Here is a 27213-nt window from a genome sequence, read left to right on the forward strand (position 1 = left end):
ATATGGGAAATTATTAAAAACCCAGTTATCCCTAAAAACAGAAAGAAAATATACACATCTTCTCCTTCATAAATGTTTTTATAAATTATTTTGCTAAAAGAGAAAGTGATAGTCAAAGTCATTTAATGGAATCATGTTGACAGTAAATTTAAATTATAGTTAAATTATTCCTTTTGCAATTTCTCATATGTAGATAGATTTTCTTTCTGTTATTTACTTTGTTGGGACTAACCAATGTGTAAGATTCCATTTTAGCATTAGAGTCTTAAAAAAATTCTTTGCATTCATCAGATCCAAATATTTCCCTCTACTCTTTTAAAAATGAGGAAGCCAAAGACCAGATGGTTCCAGTGATTTGTCCTAGGTCAAAATAAGCTATACCAAGAAAGGTTCTAGAAGTAACATCATCAGAGCACTCAGACAGTATGTGTTTTTCTATTGCAACACATGCAAATCTGTTATGGAAACACTCAGGAGGTGGAAAAATGAAGTTGGTTTGGAAATGTAGATTATAGCTATCTTAAAAGCATCTGACAATTTTCATCAGTACTTAAATGTCTGATTTAAGTAATTGTTAAAGAAACCCTAGTAGATGGCAAATGTTATTCCAGTCATTTTTAAAGAAATATATGGTGAGCAATTTCCCTGTTTTGTGTTACAGTAAGTGGAATCTGACATAGTAAAGAGGTTTCCTCCATCCTAGTCTAATATTTGATAAATTTACAATTTCATTTACATCTGTTTTCATAAAATTCTGAATGTTATAATTTGGTATGAATATTTATATAATATGAATAAAAGATATATAAATTATAGAAGAATGTCTATAATTATGAGCATTTCTTTCTTGTATGTTTAGTTGTTGTTTATTAGAATATAATGCTCAGGATGAGAACTTTTACAAAAAGTAGCTTTTCAATAGAATAAAATACGTTTCATTGGATTATCTCAGTGAAAATAAGGGTGAGTTTGTGACACTGGGGCTTTCCTGAGGGTGGAGGGTGGAAGAAGGAAGAGGAGAAAAAAAACAAAACAAAACAAAACAAAACAAAACAAAAACGACTGGGTACTAGGCTTAGCACCTCGGTCACGAAATAATCAGTATAACAAACCCCTGTGCCATGAGTTTACCTGTATAAGAAACCTACACATGTACCCCTGAACCTAAAATAAAAGTTTTTTTTAAGTGAGTTTATGAAGTAAAGTTTTATGATTTCTGTTGCCAGAACACACACATACTTGTCTTTTAATTTGAGAATATTTTTAAAGCCATCTGCAGCATCTCTAGTAATTCTGAGAATGTAATCAGTTCCCAATTACCTTCTCAAAAGGATAAAATAAAGCAGTGAATAATCCAAAGGCTATTTATATTTGGCTAATTATATTTCTGTTTTCTCTTTCTTTTTTTTGTTTCACACTCACTCACTTTTTCATGAATTGGAAATGAAAACTTTTTTTTTTTTTTTTTTTTTTTTTTAGTGACCCAATTCTAATGGATAGTAAAGGGGAACAAAGCATTCTTTCATTGTAAGTGACTAGCAAATTTCATTCTACAAAGTTACTTTTTATTTTGTTTAATTTTTAATTTTTTTATGTGCCAGACGCCTGAACTCATTTATTATTTTTATTCATTTTTATTCTTTAACTTCTATTTTGTGTTAAGTTCTGGGGTATATGTGCAGGATGTGCAGGTTTTTTTAACATAGGTAAACGTGTGCCATGATGATTTGCTGCACAGATCAACTTACCACGTAAGTATTAAGCTTAGCATCCATTAGCTATTCTTCCTGATGCTCTCCTTCCCCCTTCTCCCTGACAGGCTCCAGTGTGTGTTGTTCCTCACCATGTGTCCATGTATTCTCATCATTCAGTTCCCACTTATAAGTGAGAACATGTGGTGTTTTTTTTTCTGTTCCTGCATTAGTTTGCTGAGGATAATGGCTTCCAGTTCCATCCATGTCTCTGCAAAGGACATGATCTCATTTCTTTTTTGGCTGCATAGTATTCCATGGTATATATATATATATGTGTGTGTGTGTGTGTGTATATATCTATATATACACACCACATTTTATTTATCCAGTCTATAATTGATAGGCATTTGGGTTGATTTCATGTCTTTGCTATTGTGAATAGTGCTGCAGTGAACATATGGGTGCATGTGTCTTTATAATAAAATGATGTATATTCCTTTGGGTATATACCCAGTAATGGGATTGCTGGGTCAAATCATATTTCTGCTTCTAGATTTTTGAGAATCACCGCACTGTCTTCCACATGGTTGAACTAATTTACATTCCCACCAACAGTGTAAAATTGTTCCTTTTTCTCCACAACTTTACCAGCATCTGGCTTATCTCTTGACTTTTTAATAATCGCCATTCTGACTGGCATGATTTGATATCTCATGTGATTTGATTTGCATTTCTCTAATGATCATAATGTTAAGCTTTTTTAAAAATGTTTGTTGCCTGCATGAATGTCTTCTTTAGAAAAGTGTCTGCTTATGCAAAGTGACTTTTTAAATATTGATAACTTGTTCTTTTAAAGGTAATGACAACTCTGAGCAGAATCAGTAGCACTTAAGGAAAGAAAATAATAATCTCATAAGAATCAGAAAATACTCCATTAAAAACAATGGGGCATCTTTTCTCCTTCAGTTACTTAAAATGTAATTTTAGTGTAAATATATATGTATGACGAAACAGGTATATGCTACTTTAGCTATATCTCTGTCTGTTGCAGGATTGCATTATTAAGTCTGACAGGATTGCCATTCATGTTAATCTGCAGTTCTGTGTCAATTTTGAAATTTGCATATGTGTGAAAACTCACAGAAAGTTACAGAAATATGGTAGATACTTGACTGATAACAACAAAAATCCCACCTCAAAGTGTCCTAAACAAACAAACAAAACACAAAACCTGAAAATATGTAGGTTCACATACTGGAAAGGCCATGATATAGAGGCTTCAGTCATAACTTCATCAGAGATTCTGCTCCATTTCTCTGCCATTTTCTGAGTTCTTCTTTGCTTTGTCTTAAGATGTATCATCTGGCTAGCTTCCTCATAGTAGTGCATGCAAGTGTTACAAAAGTTCTTGAGCTCACATGCTCACATAGCTACCCAGACCATCAAGCCTAAGTCCTAGGCTTCCCTCTAATTGGACCAATTTGTTCATTGACTCACTCCGAAATAATCCCTGATGTCTAAGGAATACCATGTCCAGATCGGCTTAAATTGGGTTATATACCTGTCCTCAGACCAACCATTGTACAAGGAGTATTATTATTGGATTGGTAAAGCATCCAGGGGCCCTCTTTGGAGACAAGGGTGGAGCGGTCTTTTCTAAACTCTGAGAATTTGTGATGTACAAAAATACCAAATTCTACAATGTGTATCTTGTTAAAAAAAAAAAAAAAAGAAACAAACAGAAGTACATTTATAATAAGAATGAATGTAGGGAATTTTTAAAAATTTTGATTAAAATGTGATATAATTTGCATCATGGATATATACATTATATATTTTAAAATGTTTCAATTACTATCAAGACTATATTATGCTAATTTCATCATGAAATTAAAATGATTGTACAAATTATCATATTCTCTTATTACTGAATACTTTTTATAAATAAAATTTTTAATAATTGCAATTTTTCACATTTTTCATGAATAACAACATTCATGGAAAGTTTAACATTATTAAATTTAATATAGAATATAATTATTCTACATCATATTTATTATTCATACTATAGAATGCTTGATACAAGATTATTAAAAGTGTGCTTTTTATATAAATTCTCCAAATTAAAACAGGATAATCATTATATTTTACTTAATAAATCTTCAAGATTCTGTTTGGGGCCTGTTTAATTGGTGGAAATAGGATTTCCGAAAGGTTTGTTAATTAAGCCAGGTAATATTTATTGAACTCACCATATGCAACTTATCATCCAAAAGCATTGTGAACTAACAGAAAAAAAAAGCTCTATCCATTCACTTCCCTTTCTAGTGGAGAGGGACAAACAATAAGCAAATAAGTAAATAATTAGCATGTCAACCATTTCTTAAGTTCTATGAAATTATAAATAAATAAAATAAAGTAAGTGGATACCAGTCAGTGTTGTGGGTACAAATGTGGATTAGGTAGGTAACATACACAATGGGGTGCTATGCAGTCATGAAAAAGAATGAGATCATGTCCTTTGCAGCAACATGTATGTAACTGGATGCCATTATATTCCTAAGCAAACTAGCATAGGAACAGAAAACCAAACACTGCACATTCTCACTTATAAGTGGGAGTAGAGCTTAACATATGGAGATAAAGAAGGGAACATCAGACACTGGGGCCTACTTGAAGGTGGATGGTTGGAGGAGGAGGATTGAAAAATTTCCTAATGTGTCCTGTGTTTATTACCTGAGTGATAAAATAATCTGTACACCAAACCTTTACTACACACAATTTACGTGTATAACAAACTCGCACATGTAACCTTGAACCTAAAATAAGAGTTAAAAAAAAAAAGGACTTTCTTATAAAATGAAATTTGAACAGAGACCAAAAATGAGGAAGAAGCAGGCCAAGAAAATCCTCAGCTTTTGTGGAAAGGTGGTTGGAAGCACTGGTAGAAATGATCAAGGTTCAGAGCAGAACATAAATGTAATGGCCCAAATCAGGTGCTTCTTGGTTTCTTTCAGAAACAAAGACAGAATTAGGGAAGAATGTAAGAGTTGAGATGAGAGTAAGCAGGGACTGGATCATGGACGACTTTGTATGAGGTACACAGGCAGACTTTAGACTTTAATCTCAAAAGGGAAGATACTGCAGAATATTGAGCATAAAGATGCCATTGTCTGACATATTTTGGAAGGACTATCTGGGCTTCTGGTTTGAGAATAGGCTATGGGTTGGGAGAGTGCTTTATGTGCTCATAGTCTTGGCTTTCAGTGTGGCAGTCACTATTTTAGCAATTACCTGAACTACCTCATTCAATTCTGCCATCAATCCTATGTAGTAAATACTGTTTTTTGCCCCCAATTTACACATCAGTCAATGAGGCTGAGAGTAAATCTGGTGCTAAAGTAGTAGAGCCAGGGGTGACAACTACAATGCGCTTGTTGGGGACTATAGCTCCTGAACGTGCAGCCTTGGTCTGACCTTTTCTCGTGTCCCACTCAGCCTCTCCTACACAGCTAATTAGGACCTGGTTAAAAGCATATTGGACAAAGGTAGTGCACATTTAATTAACCAACAAAGATGACCATATTATTTAAATAAATACTTATTTTTTGAAAAATATTTTTAAAAATAAAACAAATCAGAAGAACCTATACAGGACAAGCATTGTTTTATCAATTATGATTGCTTACATTAGTTTAAGACTGTTTTTGTTCTTAGAACAGTAAATGTGGGAAAATGGAAAACTTTTAAATTAGGAAACAAACTCTGTTTACCTGTAGTCAAATAACATAAAGCTAAACATAAATATATAACTATGCAGCTACAACCAACATAGATAATATATGGCTATGGCATCGAGATCATGATGAATAGAAAAAGTAAGATAAATAGAGAAAGCTAATAAAATATTTTATCTACATTTTCCTAAATATAAATACAAATGCAATTGTTGGACTGTGTTATTTAAGCATATGAATATAGTCTATGGTCTAATTTATTTTGAATAATTTATTCTTTGTAACAAAGGCATGAAGAGAAAATCACCGTGATGCTCATGCCTGCCCAGCCCTCTTTCAATGATGTAATGAATACTTTTTTTGTCTCACTTCAGGGTTGCAATTTCAAACATGTAATTAATGGTGGAAGAGTTGGGAGATATATACACAGATGGATACTCTCCCCCATGATTTATAAATGTACACACACATATGTGAATGATTATATATGTATATATAATATATGTGTGTGTTTGTCCTATGTGTAGTGTAGTGTAAAACAGGTTGGCTATTTTGCTAAAAAAATCTCTTACTGAATATAAAATGATTTTTTTAAATCAGAGAAATTTTCGACGTGAATTCTTTTAAGTTGAAGAACACATATATGCTCTTGCTTTGAAAAACTATATTGCCTGTCTTCAGAAATGTGGGTACATGCCCAGATACCCTACTTATAATTGAAATGCCAATAGTGTCTAAGGTGTTTAGTTTGTGAATAATTTTATGTGGTCTTTATTTTCTTCCTTTCTGTTGACTCTCACAGACGTTGGGTGGCATTTTTTAGGGTCATTGCTAATGTTTAGAATAAGACTAATTATCTACCTACACACACACACACACACACACACACACACACAAACATATACCCCCATATACTGGATATAAATGTGTCTAAAAGCATCCTTTTCGGAAGACATTTTTAAAATACAAATAAAGAAATTGAAATGGACTAGATGTGAATGGATTTTACATTCTTCTACTTAAGTATTTAGACAATTTATACTTGTAAAAAAACTAAAAGCAAGGAAGAGATATAGCATAAGGACCAGTACACAGTAACACTGAATAAATAGACTAATAATTTTTGAGTGCTTCTAAGATCTCATTCAAACCTTTCAGCCATCTATAAGTTCAGCATTATTATTTTTATTTTAAAAAATGAGAAAAATGGTTAATTTGCCCAAAGGATTTTGAAACTAAATCTTTCTGATCTCAAATTTATGGCCTTCAAACCAAATAATTAAATGCAATTATGTTAAGAATGGAAGCACATTTTTAGGAGAATTAAAGAGTTGTACAGAGATGCTAGTTGACTTGTCATATACAAGAAAGTACAGTAATGAAGTTAATTTTCCTGAGAAAGAATGGTAGAAAATAGCAAAATCATTTGATTCTTAACTACGAGCTTCTACACTGAGTGGGACTCCCCTATAGGTGAACTACCCCGTTTCTCAGAACTTTTATAAACATTTTACGTGACAAACATAAATAAACTTTGTCTTTTTCCATTAAGCTACATTTTTTTCTCTTATAAAGTCTTCAAATTTAAAGGCCTAATGAAAACTTCACTCTTGAAGTCATAAAACAGAGTAAATTTAAATGTAAGTCAAGACCAAGAATCAACATTATTATTTTGAAAAATACATTTATAAAATTATTCTGTTTGAAATTAAGAAATACATGTTGCCAGGGAGATTGAAGAATCCAGGTGTTGTTTTCTCTTTTTCCAGAATTTCTGATTAAAGAATGTGGAGTCACTGTTTGTTTACAAGGTAGGGTTTCAGGGGAGTGGTACCCTGAGCAAGTTAGTTTTGACAGAGGTGCCAGAAATTATCTAACACATTTTTGAGAGGAAGAGTTGGTAGATGGGATGAGTAGGTGGAGTGAACCTCATTCCAGGAGAATCCGTAGTAGGTAGGGCTTGAAGACAGCTTTCACATATTTAACAAATTTAACCACAGCAGAGAAGGCTCTTTTTAGTCCTACCTTTATAACCAGATATTGAATTATAATGTGGCTCTTATATTCAAATACATGCCTATGCCTACTTTTACATACTTGGTGTAGTTATGACTTTTTAGTGTTTCTTGGAAGTGCATTCTATAGGAAAACATATATATTATAGTAGCTGATAGAAGGGATTGGTTATTTTATCAGGCCATTTATGCATTGCTATAAAGAAATACCTGAGACTGGGTAATTTATAAAGGTTTAACTGGTTCAAGCACTCACTGCTGGCTGTACAAGCATGGGGCTACATCACACGGTTTCTAGGGAGACCTCAGATAACTTTCACACACGGTGGAAGGTGAAGCCAGAGAAGGCGCTTAACATGGTGAAAGTAGGAACAAGACAAGAGAGAGAGTGAGTGGGGCAGGGGTGCCACATGCCTTTAAAAGAGCAGATCTCAGGAGAACTCACTGTCATGAAGGCAGCATCAGGCCATGAGGGATCTGCCCCCATGATCCAAACACCTCCCACCAGACCCTACCTCCAGCATTGGTGATTACAATTCAACAGATTTGGGTGGGGGATAAATATCCAAACAATATCAATTATTCAATTTTATATTTGTGTTACTGGTAAATAAGTTACTGTTGGAGTAATTTTCTGTTATAAATTTTACCGAAGTGATAAATTTTAGGGATATGTTAATTTTCAACTTTTGCTCTTCAGTATTTAATAATATTTTATGTATTTTATAACATTTTTAATAAGCATTATTTTAAGTATTTAATAATGTTTGCAATTGACGTTATGAGAAATCAGGAAAGTATATAAACATAGGTTGCATTCAATAAGTAAAGAGCTTTATAGAATAGCAAGAATTTGATTAATTAATCAAATTTTTTTCTTTTTGCTAGAAATTGTAGAATTAATAGGATCTAATAAGATGTAATAATTCAATAAGTTGAAATTGAATCAAATTTCAGATAAGCAATTATAGTAATGAAGAAAAACTAAATCCTGCTCAAGTACTTTTTTTTTTTTTAGTATAAATGAATTACCTTTTACTTTTTTTTTTTTTTTTTTTTTTTTTTTTTTTTTTTTTTTTTTTTTTTTGAGACGGAGTCTAGCTCTGTCGCCCAGGCTGGAGTGCAGTGGCGGGATCTCGGCTCACTGCAAACTCAGCCTTCTGGGTTCACACCATTCTCATGCCTCAGCCTCCCGAGTAGCTGGGACTACAGGCGCCTGCCACCTCGCCCGGCTAATTTTTTGTATTTTTAGTAGAGACGGAGTTTCACCGTGTTAGCCAGGAATGTCTCACATCCGGACCTCGTGATCCGCCCACCTCCGCCTTCCAAAGTGCTGGGATTACAGGCTTGAGCCAAGGCGACCAGCCTACCTTTTACTTTTTTATGCTTTAGTCTTATTTTATCATATTCTCTAAGTGTCTCTATGGGCAGTATATATTCTATTTATTTGTGTATTCTGTTAATAGATATAACATGTAGAATATAGTACACGTTTAAAATAGATTTTATGAAAAACACATGGCGCTTACTTTAATAAGCATTGCACAAAGGCTGTGATAAAATAAATATAGCATATAAAACAACTTGGAATCAGCATGCATGTTTTTATGTATATTTTATTTATTTCATTGTAGATTTATACTAAAGTTCACCCTAATGGTCTTTACTACTTAAAAGGTTTAGCTAGAAGATTTATTTGACAAATATTTATAAGCTCCTACAGGGTGCCAATTACTAAGCAAGGAGTAGGATATAAAATAGTAAAAACAAAACAAAACAAAACAAAATTTTTATGAATCTTAAAAACTAGCAATTGATAAAATTTTAAATAAGTGAGCATTTCTTTATGCATTGCTATAAAGAAATACCTGAGACTGAGTAATTTATAAAGGTTTAACTGGCTCAAGCACTCACTGCTGGCTGTACAAGCATGGGCCGACATCACTTGGTTTCTAGGGAGACCTCAGATAACTTTCACACATGGTGTAAGGTGAAGCCAGAGCAGGGGCTTCACATAGTGAAAGTAGGAGCAAGACAAGAGAGTGAGTGGGGCAGGGGTGCCACATGCCTTTAAAGGAGCAGATCTCCTTTAAAGTGAGCATGCGAAGGAAGATATGATTATAAATTGTGATAAGGATTGTAATGGAAAAGTAAAAACATAGGAGAAAGGGTAAAAGGACCAACTTTATGTCAAATCAAGAAGTATCTTGTAGGAAGTAATATTCAAATTGTGATCTCAAGGATAGATAAAAACTTCTAGAACACAGGGCAGAGACTCAATTGGTTAGTTATTGGCCAAGATAATAAATGTTTATCTGATTTTAGATGAAAAATCATTTTAGGTAGAGGAGTGCATAATCCCATTATACTTTTACAAGATTACCTTGTCTGCCTTGTGGGAAATGGACTTAGACTTGGATGGAGTCATTTGTGTGTATGTGTGTGTGTGTGATGAAGATCATCTCTGGATGGATTGAATGGGGGTGGTGAGGGAGATAGAGGCTTTAAGAATGTCCCCTAGTTTGGGAACATGAGTAAATGAAAACGAATTTTGCCTTCATTGAGATCAAAAAGTGAAATAAGGAACAAGGTGATGGAAGGATCAGAAGTGACAGGTAGGTAGGTAGGTAGCTAGGTAGGTAGAGAGAGAGAGAGACAGATAGATAGATAGATAGGTAGATAGAGATAGATGGATAATTTAAGTTAGTGTCATTGCTACATAAATGGTATTTGAAACAATAGGAATAAAATATATCATCTTGAGAACAGAAAAGTATTGAGCGCTGAGCTATGAGAAATTTCATCAGTCAGTAGTTAAATAGAGAATTAGGAAAGAAAGAGAAAAAAGGTGGAGGGATAGGAGAAGATAAACAGCAGATGGTGGAGTGGGCAAAGCTAGAGAGAAAAAAGAGGAATAGGCAAGATACAAAAAAAAGAAGGAGATTCAAATATAACATAGACAAATCGTGTAAAATGAGCACAGAAAAGTGTTTGTGATTTGACAGACGCAGAGGTTATTGGTGGTCTTAGAAACTGTAGCTTTTGGAGTTGTAAGGGGGGATAAGAATTTTGGACATGAATGAGAGAATAGAAAGTAGATATCTTGAAGGAGATGTGTATTTGGCTGTTTTATCTTAAAATGAGAGTCACTGTAGGATATTTGCATGTTGTAATATTCTATTAGAGAAGAATGCTGAAGATTCAGGAGAAAGAAGCCTTTGAGAAAACATAAGGTAGAAGGAAGGGAATGGGCTCCAGAACACAGATGGTTATATGGACTTTTAATAGGAAGAGAGATATCTTCACTGTTTATAATGAATAAGATAATAGAAACAATAGTTTCAGAACCATGTAGATTTACAGACTTTGGATAAAATATGAAGGAGTTTCAAATGTCTTTTATTTTCTCAATGAAATGTGATGCAAGGTTTCATTGGAATTTATACAAGGGCATTCAGTTACTAAAGTAATGGAAAAACATAATTATGAGAAAGTTTGCCCAGGGTCCATCTTGCATGCATTCCAAGTCAGTAACACTCACAGAAGTGAAAACTCCAGGGTTTTTGTTTCATTTTGTCTTGGATTTAACCTCTTTGCTCAGATACTGATATTTTATTTAAACTCAATACTTATAACTTGTCAAAACAAAACAAAACAAACATCATGTCTTTCTTTGCCACCCAAATTTGGATATTCAGCACTAGAATAAAAGATAATTTTGTGTTGTTCCTTATAAATAAAATGTATATTCTTTATAAATATAAATGTATATGATTTTTTGCCTTAAAAACTTTATGTATGTATATACCTATGTAACTGTATATAAATATATATGTGATTTTTGGCCTTAATAACTCAATACATTTGCATATATAAATATACATATATTCATATATACACATATATACATACATTTATGTACATATATATGAAGTTAAGGCCAAAAATCACATACATTTACATATAGTTACATATGTATATTATATGTATTCTTATGAAATTACATATTATACAATTATATATAATATACATATTCTTATAGAACATAAGTAGCATAAACTAAGAAAAGAAGCGATCCATATATAAATCCATATATAAATCTATGATCTATAATTCACATACTTCTACAAAAGAAGTCTGAATAATTGTATTTGGTAGCCTATGTAGAAGAACTGAAATAGGAACATATGTGAATCTCTCATAATAAATTTTACATTTTAAACACATATATCTGCACAATAGGTACCTTTAAGAAACTTGTAAAATAGCACACTAATGAATAGTATCTATTTTTCTTGCAGTCATGCAGAAATTGCAATTGCTTTTATTTTGCAGATGGGTAATAGTAAGCAAGGAGAAAAAGCAGTGTTTTTTTTTTTTTTTCAATTTTAGTTTGCAGAGTTACTTCACCCTAAATACCTTACAAGATCTATCTGAAAATTATCATTTTTTTTTTTTTTTTTTTTTTTTTTTTTTGAGACGGAGTCTCGCTCTGCCACCCAGGCTGGAGTGCAGTGGCCGGATCTCAGCCCACTGCAAGCTCCGCCTCCAGGGTTCACGCCATTCTCCTGCCTCAGCCTCCCGAGTAGCTGGGATTACAGGCGCCCGCCACCTCGCCCGGCTAGTTTTTTGTATTTTTTAGTAGAGACGGGGTTTCACCGTGTCAGCCAGGATGGTCTCGATCTCCTGACCTCGTGATCCGCCCGTCTCGGCCTCCCAAAGTGCTGGGATTACAGGCTTGAGCCACCGCGCCCGGCCTCGAAAATTATCATTTAAATTGGCTTCTGAATTTCAGCATCTGAACATAATTCTCCTATTTTCTTACGGTCAGTGACAGCAACAATAACAGCAACAACAAAACTCCAAACTAACAAAAATTATAATTCAAGATGATAACAAACTATCAATAACCTGAAACTATACATTGAAAACATAATTTCTATTATCTGGTAAATTAATCTTTACTATGTCTAATTAAACAGTTGAAAATTTTAGTGTTTCTTTTCACTTATGAAAGGCTTTAAAGTATTTTGAAGGATATAAAACAGGTAAGAAAAACTATTTAGCAAATTTTCAGTTAACATTATTAACATCCGTCTGCACTATGTACTTCCTCTAAATACTACATTTTTGCCTTTAAAATCAGCATTCTTTTAATTGCCTCATAGCTGTTTTCCATACGAAATCTGGTGGGATAGAGCAATTCCAGTGAGGAGATCAGATTTTACCAGAAGCACCATTTCCCAGCACTCTTTTCTGGTAGAAGCTGGGTTCCTGGTGGAAATGATGCTGCTATTAGAATGATCTGAAGTACTCTGGAGAGAGACCTTCTGCTCAGTTACCATTCAAGCTGGAACCTGCTATGACAGTTGTCAACAGTGCCCTTTCTGATGTCTCCCAGTTGTGTTCCATTTAGAATAAGTACTTAAAGAGACACCTGCTAGGAAAGCCAGAATAGAGAAGCTGCATGATTCTGGCAAACATATGTAGACAATAATATCCCTTTCCTACCTTGGGCAATAACTTAATAAAGCCTTTAAGACAACAGAATCTTAAGTAGTCATCCTTTTTGTTGTTGATGAGAAGGAGGGATATGGATACCAGCATCAAAACTTTCTTTGTGTGCCTACAGCTGTGATCTGGGCACTACCACGTTATCCTGCTGCTATGACTCTCCAGCCATATGCTGCCGTTTATAGTACAGCCTATGATTCAGGCTGCAATGCTTGTGAAATTGGCATAAAGTCTGTCATCACTGTACTCTAAACACCCTGCAAGCCAGATTTTTCTTCTTCCTATGAAAATTCGACAAGATCCCCCAAATGTCAAGCATATAGATGGTATATATTCTAAATATATAAAGGTGTACCATTCAAGAAGAGCAAAATATTATTTATTAATATCACCAAGGAAGAACTATAAAGATAATGCATTAAGAGAATGAGAAATAAAATGACCCAACCCAAACCTGTTAAAGGTTTCTGGTAAATAAGGAAAATCATTTAAAGATGATGGACTAAGTGTTTGGATCACTGGGATGTGGAGCAGTGGTCTGCTTTTCAACATTAGTGTTTAAATGGAAAACAAAAAATGTAAAATTAGTTTCAATTCCAGAAGCCTGATTTTATTATTTTGTCTTTATCCTCAGGAATTAAACAATGAAAACATGATAATAAAGATGGTCCTATGGATAAAAACAAAGGTAAAATAAACTCTCTGCACTTTCCCAAACATCAGATTTATCATTTTTTTTTTCTTACTTGATTACAGATAAAGTGTAATATCCTGAACTAGATACAGGTCATACAAATGACAAATTACAGTTTGTATCTGTTTTTCCCATCTACCCTGACTTCCAGCTAAAGGTACTTGTTCTGATCCTAGCACTACCTGCCTTGCCTAAATATTGATTCTGTTGTTCATGTTGGTCTTGAGTCTTGTTAGGTTTATGGAACTGCTACTTCCAGTAAGATATTGTAAGTATGGTAATAAGGTATCTGTCTTATGGAGGGTGATCTACAGTTTATTTATGAAAAGTAATTTGAAACTCAAAGCTCAGATAATCCTCAAACCATACCCATATGAAAGGTGCCCAGTATAACTTTAAATACATCTCCAGTTTGTGTGTTCTTTAGATTGACTACGTTACATAGACTACTACCATATCTTCTATACATTTCTATTAATTATTTAAAATGAATAATAAATATTTTTCCTCCAATATTTAAAACTAAAATAAATAATTGCATGCAACTGAAAAATAATTTGCCAATGAGGGGATTTTAGAATTGAAGAATATCAGTTAGATGGATTGCAGGAGAAAGTAGGCAGCAGACACTTTGTGTATTTTTTTCCTCAAAGGACAGAGGGACTGTCTCCTGTCTTACTTTGTACATGCCCTATCTTTCAACAGAAATATTTTCTTGAAGGCCCTATTTTTCTCTACCAATTTCACCTTCTTATCCTTTATTTAAAAACGTAGCAAAATTCACCTCTTATAGACTGTTTTCTGTGATTAACTGTATCTCACTGATTACTGAATTGCTCTTCCACAGTTTTATTTAGAAGTGTGTTACTTTCCATTCATTGTAAAGTTCCTCTTGGAGGGGTATAATATTATAGCAGTTAGTGTATACATATATTGCCTCTTACCATATTTTATGGCAATTATTTCTATTTCTTCTATGATGCGGAGACCTTCCCAAGGTCAAGTACATTATTTTTGTATTTCTGGCACCGAGTTATCTGGTTCCTGGCACACAGTGGGTACTTAATAAAGTTTTGCTGAATGAGAGCATTAATGATACAATAATGACTGTTGAAGGATTCTTCCATCTCCTTGTCCCCTGTTCCACCTTCTCTTTGCTCTAAAAAATGTTTAGCATTGACTCGATGTTTTGAATTTCTCAGAAATGATTTTCAGCTTCCTGAACAGCAGATATCCTACATCAGCAAAGTGTTTAAAATCATGCTTTGTTAATAGTGTTTTGTTTCACTAGCTGGGTGCACTTGGCGAATTACTTAACATGTCTGTGCTTTTCTCTTCCTCACTATCAAATGGAAACAATAATATTTATCTACCTAGTGGGATGGTTTTTAGTTTAAATACCTTCATAAGCATAAGGCATTTATGACAATGTCTAACACAGAGTAAATGTTGAAGCCACTATTAGTCCTTATTCTAACAAAAAATCCATTGAGATAATTTGTCATTAGAATGGATTGTATCTTCCTTCCCAAATAATTCATATTTTATTGATATCTCTCCAAACAGCATTAAAAGTAATTCTGATTGTTATAATTCACTAATTTGAGGTCCTTTATATTTCTGCTTTCTATGACATGGCCTATCTGTGTCTCTTCTGTTCACGATAAATCCCACTAGGATAGACAGAGATGCTTTCTAGGCATTTATCATGCTAGTTCATGGTGAAGATAAGGACTTTTTAATGGAAGCTTTAAACCCACAATTTTCTTTTATTAGTTTAGTACAATGATTAATATTCTCAAAATAAACAAAGGAGTAAAAGCCTAAGCATCTCTAACATAGACAGGCTTTTATTAGTGTCATATCAAAAGTCATTTAACTACTATGTGGTTAAAACTGTCTTATTTAAACCAGGTTATGTCATAACACTGTTGCAGAAAAGGCGAATAGTTCATATCGTACTGCATGTTCAGTCACTCACAATTAAACTCCACAATATAAAATTTCACTGTAAAGCTGTTTTCAACTCTCAGCTGGCCTAAGAACTGAAGTTCTGTATATGTGCAACTTGTCATTTATGAATGGGATTTGTTTCTAAAATGTGTAATTAAGCTCAATTGTTTGAAACTAGAAAGATGCTTTAATGTGCTTTAAGGAGTTAGGCGCATAGACTGGGTCACAAACAATTTGCCCATAAATTACCTCAAGAAACAATTCTATAGAATATTACTAATACATAACTGTAGTATGGGAAAATGCTTTCAGAAGTTAAAAATGAGATGCCAGGACGGTCTCACCCTCAACTCTGGACTATAATCTCCCCACTTCACTACTTCTTTTCCAGTCCAACTTCTGTACAGATGGAGGCAATCCTTCCTCATTCCAAGACTATAGTTGAAAGCTGAAACTTGAACCAGGTAGGCTTTAGAGTGACTCTGAAAAGGGGTTGTAACTTGGGAGGCAGGGAGAAAATGGGGTTAGCTCAGGGAAAACAGAGCTGAAATTTTCTTCTCTACAATACTTCGCAACTACTCCATTACCTCAGGAGCTTCCAAAGTTGGGGGCACACTCCCTGAGAGGTAGTTGAGGTGATGCATTGTAGTGTGTGGAATATATTAGACTCTCATATCATTTTGTTCTTGGAGATAAGAAATAAATGTAACCTTTTCGTATTTAAAATACAGACAGACTCACCCCCATCACGAAGGTCACTGTGGTCACGTGCAGCTTTGTAAGGTATGCTGAGGGAAGGGTAGGTGAGCTCTAACATGGAATATAGTGGATCCTTTATCACACATTTGCTTTCACTGTAATGTATCATGTTCCAGCTTCCAGTTTCCATACTCCTGTTAAGCAAGATAGCAATCCTATTATTCCGTTGTAACTAAACAAATTCTCAGCAAGTGGAGATGTGTTTGTTTTCAAATGGACAGTGTGCAAAAGTAAACATAATATAAGCAAATGATAACAAACCTTGGGAAAAATGACTCCTCTAGTTTTAGAATAAGTTTTAGAATAGGTTTTATTATACCTTTTAAAAACTAACATGATCTGATCCAATAAGAAGTCATACAAAAAAATTGAAAATGTAAAAGTTATTTGAAATCAGATATTTAAACTGTCCATCTGTTATGAATGATGACTTTCACCCGAGGTTTGTATCATGCCTTGATAGGTTAGCTAACAATGAAAGTACATGGATATAATTAAAAATGAATAGATAATTAGCAGGTTTATCTTCACATTTTATTTTTTAAACCGATTCACGTACATGATCAAAGTATTTTGAAACACTGGCCTAGACTTTCTGTCACCTCTTCCTTTTTCTTTAAGGACTTCCATTATTGGCCTTTTCCTCCTCCTTTCCTAGCTGTCTGTGGAGTTCTATCTAGTCTCATGAGCATTCTTTTAATTAAATAGCCATGTTTGGGCATCTTGTTTTTAACGGTTTGCTTTTGTTCTTGCTTGTATCAACTTATATTACTACAAGGGATTAAAAAAATAAAAGTGAGCCTTTAGATTTCTGAAGGACTAAAGCATTATTTCAAAAGGCGTGGTAGTGTTTAGTATATGGCTGGTACGAATTAGGAGAAAAGGTGATTGCTGAGAATTTGGATCCAAGGACTATGTTGTAGGGAAGCCACAAGAAGAACAAAATGTGGAGCTCTTCAAAGAGCTAATTCTCCCAGTGATAATACAATTCAGTGAAGTAGGACCTGAATTCAAAGGAAGCCAGGTAGCAGTTTCAGAGTATGGTTATATCCAGTTATATTTTACAGAGTGCTGACTGGAAGGAAGATGGATATACTAAATGGAAAACAGGGAAGGAAAGAAAGTCTCTAAAGCAACTTTGCTGTTTATCTGATACCAGATGAATTTGTGTTTGCCCATATAATGCATGGGCAAAGAAAATAAAGTGACTGGTCATCTAACTTAGTTTATGTCTTTATCTTATTTCATTGTTTTAAAGGCAGGACAAGTACAAGTGTGAGTCATAGAGTTAAAATTTCAGTAAGAATTAGCAGTGACTGAAGATTCCAAAACCAGTTTCAGAGTTGCTATATCAATGTAATGGAGATGAGAGCTATGTCAGAACATCCTTGTGAAAAAATAAATGTGATAGCAAAGCAGGATTTCAGATGGATATTTGTGGAAACTGCCATAGATGTCAATAGCTTGGCCACAAATTAGTTATTTCAGGACTTATTGTGAACTATGCTCTAGTGGTTTGAGAAAAATGAATTTAAAAATATCACGGATATGCTTGGTGAGGAGAGTAGCAAAAGTCATTTATTAAGCAGAGGAATGACTGAAAACACATAATTTGCATGACTTAAGCCATGTTCTTCTTCAGAACATAATAGTAGGTTATAATGCAAGGTAAGAAAAGGCCCATCAAAAAATAGGGTGGTATGCAGAAAATATAATTTTAAGAGAAAGTTATTAATTTTTTTCTCGGTTTTATGATAATTATCTCATCCGCTTCTTCTACTACTATTTGTGTCTGTAATTATTCTTGTATATTTGGTAGAAAAACACAATTAATTATTCTGTTTAACATAGAAGATAATGTAGCTATGAGTATCTTTCAGTAATTCTATTTCTAAAAACTAGAAAAATTACCTTGTGTAAGTAATTTGATTTCTTGTGTTGCAGTATGAATCTGTGTGTATGTGTGTGTGTATTAGCAATACATTCAGGTGGAGCTTTCTAGAATCAGTGTGCAACAGTATATGTAAGATTCAGATGCAAACAGTTATCATGGCCCAACTTAATTTTCTTCCATGGTGTTAAGAATGTTTCTATTCGATGGAGGCTATATACTAAACCAACATTTATAATAACATTAATCATAGTAAGATCATATTTAATGATCTAATATTATTATCTTTCCATATGGTACACCATTGTTTAACAATAGCTCGAAGACTTAACTGTAATGTAATTAGACTAATTCCTTACAAAAATGTGAAACAGCAAGAACTAATTTATTTTTATTTCTTTAACTAAAATATCTTTTGGGCTTCTAAGTTCTTTCGGATATATTATTTGACAAGACTTTCTTTCATTTCATTATTCTTGTTTTGTTTCTGCTCTTCATTAGGACAAACACATGTTCAAGGACACCTCTGAAGGATGGAATTTATGGGCTGCCTGTTCCAGTGTGCATTAGATTTGCAGTCATTGAATAGATCAGTTTAAGCAATTAAAAGAGACACCATATAAACCTTACACAAGCATATAATGATGCCAGGAGGCAGTAATGGCCTTGGGAGAATATAAATCAAATAATCAGAATAAGATTATATTGTGGTTCCTTTTCAAAAATGCAAAGGAGAAAATATAAACTTTTTCATGCATTCATCCTTGATGTTATTTAATGTTTTCGAGAAGACAGGAAAATGTGATTTTGAAAAAAGAGATTTTTAAGGATACATCAGTAAACATTATTCTGGAGGTTTGTGTTTGGTTTTGTTTATATTCATTTGCATATTATGGACTGCTGTTTGCATAATAAGACCACCGTTATTTTTAGTTAGTCCATGGGTGATTACACATATGAATAACACAATCGTGTATCCTTTGTGATATACATTATTGTAATCTATGAAAATATCCTGACTGTTCTCAGCACTGAAGACGAGTGAACCATGGTACAGAGTGTTAGATGACAATTCCACAGTATTATACTGCCATTTAAAAGGCAGAAGAGTCTAAAAACACACAATTTGTCCAAACAGACTTCAAATATGCAGAACTGTGGTTAGAAAACTGAGCTCATGCATGGCCACAGATCTGCACAACTTGGCCCCCTTTAATCAATATCTAGGACTGACACAATTGCACAGTGATCTGCATAGATAAGATGGTCAAATAATTAGACTGAATAGGCGGCAATTCTGACACTGATCATTATAGGCTAGACAAAAGAATTCAATACAGGTTAGCCCTTTGTTAAATAAATAAATAAATAAACAGATGCCCTCAGTGACTTGTATGTATAATGGAAATGGGGAGTGGATTGGGGAATAACAGATTTCACTGCCAGAAACACTCCTACTGCCCTCTAAAAATCTTAGGATCAGTCTCAAAATCGAGAAGGGATCCAGAGTGAGAACTAAGGAGAAAAATCCTGGGTATGTGTGAGAATGGGGGGGGCTAAGCCTTTTTTTTTTTCTTTTTTTGCCTTTTTGTCTTTTTTTAGAGAGGATCTCACTCCTAGTCTTGAGTGCAGTGGCATGAATCCTGGATTCAAGCAATCCTTTCATCTCAGCTTCCCCAGTAGTCAGGATACATGCATGCATCACTATACTTGACTGATTTTTATTATTTATTATTTTTTGTAGAGATGGGGATCTCACTATGTTACCTATGCTAGTCTTGAACTCCTGGCCTCAAGTGATCCACCCTCCTTGGTCCCCCAAAATTCTGGGATTAGCAGCCTGAGTCACCCCACCCAGACCTTTAACTCTAATTTTTTCTTAAGGGCTGCCAAAGCAATAACTTGTTATTCTCAGTATATATGAAGACCCACATAATACTACATATTTCAACAAATTATTTTTTAGGTTCTTCTGCAGTGAAAATTATGTGAAAGTAATAATCATCACACTATCTCTAGTTGTAATGCCACTATATTTTCTGAAATTCTAATCAGTTTCAAGAAGCATCAACCTGGAACAACCTGCCTAGGTGTGAGATGATCTAGTTTTCCTTTTCAAGAATGTCTAAGGCATGTTTGTTTTTCCATTTCTTCTTTGAGAGTGTATTTACAATTGCATAAAAAGGGACAATTGTAACTAGATAATATCTTAAAATGCACATACATGCACATACTTTGGATACATAACCAAGACCTAAAATGTAGTTGTTATTAATATGATTAAGACTTGTGATTTTTCCAGAAAGCACTTTTGCTTTCAACTTTCCCTCTCCAAAATAAAAAACAGCTAATTATGCTTTGAGAGTGTACACATGTCACACTTCAGATTTATATATCAAGAAAATCTCATAACTGATATTAAGAAAACATTTAGGTTCTATAATTGATTCTGTGTATATCTGTGAAAATGGAATTTCGATTAAAAAAGTCCCATTTTAGATGCTTTAGGTTGAAGCACAAACGTTTCTGAGATTTTGAGTAACAAATGCTATAAAGTGAATCAATCACTGTTTGTTATTGAAAAAAAATGGTTTGAAAGAGAGGTATTTAATTGGTGCACATAATCCTGTTTCATGCAGAAAGTGCTGGGCAAGAAAGTCAAATTGAGATTTCTCAATCGTACTACTGAAATTCAAGAATACTGAAACTTTCTTTCACCTGACAGGATTATGCTATCAACATAATTGTAGGCTCTAGACTGTAGTGATTTCAATTTATTATTAGTATATAAGCTGCTGAATGTAACAATGGGCAATATTGAAATGGAAAATGTCCACGTATAACATTCACTTTTTGAGGCTCTGAATTCCAAAAAGACTTAAATGATGAATTCTAAGAAATAAAAATCAGTGGACTTAACACTGATTCATAACAAAGTATGGGTTGAAAATTAGGTGTGTTGCAAACGTTAAAAAAAATCAGATCACTAAGAGGTATTCACAGTAGCAAGAGTACCAAATAAAATTCATTTTTAACTTTGAAAAAATGAATTGACAACTTACTGAAATGCTAAGAAATAAATTAGCAATGCCAGTATGGCTTTTGACAGTCTTTCTTCTATTTCAGGGAAACAAATAGATGAATATGCTCGACACGTTACAGCTAAAGGGTTCCAGTGATACTTAAAGGGAATCTTTGTGTTCTGTGGTAACTGGCAGGCTGTGGATTGAGAAGGTCCCCATTGAAATTCTAGCTCTACTTAAGTGGTATTAAGTCATTCATATTTTTACTTTCTTTTTCTAAAAAATGTGAATAGCGCACTAAATGGTTGTTATAACAGTTAAAGATCATATAATGTGGCTCCTAAAACATAATAAATAATCAAACATGGTAATATGTGGGTATCATCTTAGAAGGAGGTTTCTGGTGTTGTGATATGGGTATTTGTACGTGGACTATTTTTTAACAATGATTTTAATGTTTGATAGCTTACTCTTATCATATTTACATGCAACACACAGTTGAACTGATAGAAAATGTATTAGATGATTGACAGAATCAAAGTTTAGAAAATCTTAACTGATGGAAACAATATACCTGAGCCATCAGCATGAAATAAGGTCCTCCACTCTAATACAAGAAACCTACAAAAGAAGCAAGGTCGAAGGAGTCATCATTTGACAACAACTCATCTTAAAGACTTAGGTAGGAACTCTTAGTTGATTGTAAGTGGACTATGAGTCATGCTGTGATGAGAATGCCAATACAAGCTAATGGAATCTTGGGCAACTTTAATAGAAGTATACTGCACGAAGCCATGGGGGGTAATTCCCATAGTTCTCTGCCCTGATCAGTGTAACTGGAAGATAATGTAATGTTTTGGACATTGCATTTTAAGAGACATTGCAAAATTAGAAGATGACAAAGAAGCATCTGGAAATAAAGCCATGTAAGGATAGTTGGTGGGGAAAGTGTTATAGTCACCTGCAAGTATTTAAAAAGCTTTTACATGGAAAAAAATAAACTTCTTTTAAACTTTATCTGACAAAACATAAGATTAATGGAAGTTATATAAGCAGGTAAATTTGGATTTTCTGTAATGAAGTAACTTCTTTCTAACAGAACTGCTAAAAATGGAATGCTTTCCCTTATGAGGTGGTAAATCTCTTGCCAATGTAAGTGTTGAAGCAGATGCTGAATGATCTCCTGTTAGAACTGGATGAGAGACTCCCTTATTCCACAAACATGAACCAAATGCATGCTAGGTTCCAGGGCTTCAAAAATAATAAACAGAGACCAGTATATGACATAACTTGGGTAATAGCATCATTTTCTAGGATTCAATGAAGGACCATCTAAACCACCCCAAGTCTTCTAATTATCCTGTAAATGCAAATTCTATAGTAGAGTTTAACAGGTTAAAATACAATGATCAAATTAAACCTTGGATGTCAAAATATTTTGTCTGATTTAAAGACTTTTGCATAGCATTTATTAAGGAAAAAATATTGTATTTTTTTGTACTTGTATTATTTGTTGTTATTTTGCATTCAGTGTTATTATAGTCTTGTATTGGGCTTATCTATGGTTTTAGATAAACTTGTTACTTATTAAATATGCATGTATGTCTCAATATTAGGAAAAAAATGTATTGCATTAAAACAGGACTCTCCTAAAGAACTTTCTGCAATGATGGAAATGTTCTATGTGTACGTTAGCCAGTGCAATCGCTGCAGGTAGTTTCTGAGTACTCTAAATGTGACTAGTGTGATTGAGGAACTAACTTTCAAATTTTATTTAATTTTTATTAGTTTAAATTTAAATAGCTACATGTGGTGAAGAGCAACAATGTTGGACAATGTGGCTTTAAACAACTGGATTAATTTGATATTACTACAAATAATTCCACCTGTCAATGAGCATGCATATATAAGACTAAAGGAACTATTTCTTCTCTTTGCCATTATGAGGATTTAGATACATTCTGCCATTTTAGGTGATTTTTTTCTCTAATATAACTTGGAATCTGTCTTATGTTTGACAGAGTATAGTATCCTTGGTTCTTTAAACCTGACTTCACAATTTTCAAGTTGGGAGCTACCTTTGCATAGTCCTCCTTCCTTGTTCCTTTTCTTTTACATTGATCTGCAAGTTAAGCACTGAATTTTTCATTTGATATATTTATTTATTCATATATTTGGGGGTAGGCTATGGTCTGCTTTTAGTTTACCCATTTGGCTTGATGCCATTCCATTCTGTTTGCTCACATATCCTGATTCAAAGTTACTAACAACTCCTGTAATGATTTTCCAATTTTCTTCTCTATTTCATATTCCTTGTCTCATTCTCCCACCTCTTCACTGTAGACTTCATTTTTAAATATTCTTTTGGATGAGCCACTGCAACTATGAACACTGTCATGCCCTCATGACCCTTCATCAAAAGAGCTCAGGCGCAAAAATTACTGTGAATAGTTTTTACTTTACTATGAAGGCAGCTAACAAAATGTCATCTTAAAATCATAGAATTATAGAAATTTGTAGCAAACATGAATTGAAGAAATGTTTCAACCTCTCTACTGCTTTTTGCTAAAGCTGGTTTTCTTGTCACTTCTACTCTTTCAAGGAAATATATCTGAATATTTCCTAGTAAATGGTTCTATTTTCCTAAAATTATCCTCCTTATTGGCAGCCCTGACTGAGGGTCTATCATTACAGACACCATAGAGAGTAGTATGCTAAAGAATTTACATACACACCTTCATTTAGCTGGTTTAAAGTTTGGAATTGTTTTCGTCACCCACAGTTTCTACTGCATGACTTGTTTCTTATTCAGTTTGATATCTTTTATAAACATGTTTTATGTTACCTCATTTGATACTTGAAACAACTCAAACAACAAGTTTGGTAGGTGGGGTAGTCAGTAGTGTCCCTATTTGGAAAAGGGAAGTAGAAGCTCAGAAACCCAAGGGGCTTGCCCAAGAGTTTGTGTGTACTGAGTTGCTGAGGTGGGAGATGAACCAGGCCCTCTCTGGCTTGAAACACCTAATCTCCATGTCCAGAAATAAGAAGAGCCAAGTAAATATATGATACATATTTCTTTAAAATATGGCATGCAAATTCATCTATTTCTTCATGTATGTCATAAATTAGTACTGAGAACAATTTCAAAAAGATTAAGGTGACCTAAATTCAATTCTTAAAAATATAAAGTATTCTTTGACCTTGAATTTCTGGCTTTTTCGCTTAATATATGGTTTGGTATTGATTTGCATGTTTTAAAGAAATACATATATAATATTTTACATAAGAATTTACATCTACTTTTACATATTTTATCTTCTGTTTAATGCAATTACTATAGCTGACACTAAAAATAATCAGAACTTATTCTATTAATATGGTAATAATGTTATCACCTTCACGATGTTATTAAGGCATAATGAGTTGCTGTGATTAAACATAATCGTTTATTCATAAGCAATACAATAAATAAATTATGGAAACTTCTGCAATCGATTAATAATAAACTTCTGGTCTAAGATGTGATGGCCCTGATGGAGGAAAAAAAACAATTTAATATAAATAAAAGAAAAGGAGACTTGTAAACGGTCACATTTGGAATATTTGAGCTGGTTGTTTTTGGGGTATATAAAGGAAGCTGCAATAGCTTGATGAGTGTAATCTGGAAGACTTCCTAAGCATATGGAGTGGTGAGAAAAAGTGGCACAGAAATGCTAGCTAGGAAAGATGAAAATTGGATAAATTAAGGGAAAAGTCTGGGGGAAGGCAAATGCCTGGAGGAAGGAAACGAGAACAGATGTTGAAACGGCCACTGTGTCTTTTGACATCAGGAGATTAATTTGACTATGCTCTTTAAAAGAATAAGCTCCTATAATAGTTCAATAAAGGGCTACACTGGCTGAAATGGTTAAGGAAGATTTTACATAATGTAAGTTTCCAGTTTCCACATATTGATTAAAGTAGAACTTAGAATTAAGATTGTCCAGTAATGGGTAAGCTGGAGTTTTAAATTTTATTCATTGTATAACATAATTATTTTATTTTAAAATGTGTGTTATTTTTCTTCTTCATGTAAGGATATTTTGCAGTGTCAAAAATTTTAAATACTTTATTCATTTCTAAAAAGAAATGTTTAAAATTTTTTTCTCCAAAATGTGCAAGAACTTGCTGGCTGTAATTATTTAATGCATTATCTCTAGTAAATGAATATATATATATATATATTTAATAATTTTAGACTTTTAGTTGACAATTGTTAGGCAGATACAAAATGTGTAATTTGGTAATGCTCTTGGATTTTCATGTGCCCCAGATCTCTCAGTCAAAAAAAATTACAACATGAATTAGTCTTGAGCACACACATTCACTTTAAAAGAGTATTTATGTATAGGTGTTTGTTCTAGATAAGTGAAGGAATATTTCTAGAACAGCATCTTGTCTATCATTCTGACAGACATTTTGCCAAGAAAGGACTCAAGAGATTTTTAAAAAAATCCTTAATTGAAGATTTGTTAGAATCCTGAAAAAAAAAAAATATATATATATATATATGTGATATATATAATATGTATTACATTTTGCCCAGGAGAGCATTTCATAGATGATTTCTGCTCACAGATTGAGATATAAATAGATTGAGTCATAAAAGGCACACAGTAGGTCCATGTTACCTTAAAGCAATCATTGAAGTGAAAAAGCTAATGTAGAGAATTTGACAGTGACCTGGTAGATCAAAGCCAAGAAGGAATGCAATAGCTTTGGGTCATAGGGGTAGAGTTTCTTTCTCTCTCAGTGCTAAAGTGTACAATCACTACAATTCATTTCCCTAATGTTTTTTTTGTTGTTGTTTACTAGTACCATTAGATTTGTTTTGCCTGTCTTTATCTGGTTTGCTTAGCCTTGTCTTAGAGGAAGTAACAAATACAAGCACAGAGGGAGTACTCCATTTGAGCCTAATCTTTAAATGTATCAGACAGCATTTTGTTCTCCAAAAAGTTATAGAGAATAATATTTTGTTACATATCTATATAATGCTTACTCTGTTACCGATAAAGATATCCATGTTACACTTGGTTTTTTGAATATAGGTAACAGCTAAGTTTGCACTATTTATTTATGTTTTGCAGTTAGAGAACTCATAGATTATCCACATAGATCTAATTTATTATTTGTTTTATTATTAAGTCTGGAAACTACTCATAGTATTGCTAGTAGTTTTAATATGTATTACATTACAATTTTAATGTGTTACTTGACACATAAACTTACCCTAAGAGAACATCTAACATATTACACCAATTTCCACAAAAAATATAAAAAATTTGCATTATCAAAATTGTTGCTATACACAAGGTCAGAAACATACAAATTTCTCTGCTTTTAGATTGATAAACTCATATGTCCATTGTACATTGACTCATTAAATTTTGTTTTTTGTTATATCCCAAAAGAAGAATAATGAATATTTGGAGTGTTCACGTAAAGATGCTGGTCCTATCTTTGTCACTTTTGCCTAACACATGTATTTATAAGATTATTTGAATATTATATCACATATCTCTGCATTATTAGGGGAAAAGGGGACGAATTTTAAGAAGTGCTAACACCAATGATAAAAATCAAAGTCTATCAACGTGGTGCACTTAGTAAGGAAATCATTAACAATTTCAAAGTAGTGATTTTAAAAATTTAATTAGATTCCCATTGGAACCCAACTCCTAGATATTCAATTATGAAAAAGAAATAAACCAAAGAGCAAATATGAAATGCTGGAAAAGAGATTGTACTTAAGAGCCAAGGTGTAATTTGGGAATTTATACAATGTTTTGCTTCTCTCTTCATAGTACAATAATCTAATGTTTGATTTTGGCACTTTGCCTTTTCCTGTAATATTTCAGTGATATGTTATAGGAGTCTCCAACCCCGAGGCTATG

General features: G+C 33.4%; 1 protein-coding gene and 1 long non-coding RNA gene across 13 annotated transcripts in view; one reads left to right on the top strand and one right to left on the bottom strand.

Annotated features, from left to right (window-relative positions):
* The window catches only part of LOC105489947 (uncharacterized), a 20433-nt gene extending 7550 nt beyond the window's left edge, over positions 1-12883 (bottom strand). The window contains exon 1 of the long non-coding RNA XR_011615018.1: positions 12675-12883. This is a non-coding gene — a long non-coding RNA (uncharacterized lncRNA). The remainder of the gene's footprint in view (positions 1-12674) is intronic.
* LOC105489946 (protocadherin 9) overlaps positions 1-27213 on the top strand; it is a 944009-nt gene that overhangs the window by 243360 nt on the left and 673436 nt on the right. For 3 of the 12 annotated variants that reach the window (XM_071081609.1, XM_071081611.1, XM_071081612.1), the window contains exon 2: positions 13595-13648. The exons of 8 other annotated variants lie outside the window; for them this stretch is intronic. In XM_071081609.1, the coding sequence (XP_070937710.1) occupies positions 13595-13648 (54 nt within the window). Of the gene's footprint in view, positions 1-13594; positions 13649-15998; positions 16336-27213 lie in introns of those variants that run through there. One more of the 12 variants, XM_071081617.1, reaches the window with a different exon arrangement.

Source organism: Macaca nemestrina, chromosome 16 (genome assembly GCF_043159975.1).
Source record: "Macaca nemestrina isolate mMacNem1 chromosome 16, mMacNem.hap1, whole genome shotgun sequence".
Classification (NCBI taxonomy): Eukaryota; Metazoa; Chordata; class Mammalia; order Primates; family Cercopithecidae; genus Macaca; species Macaca nemestrina.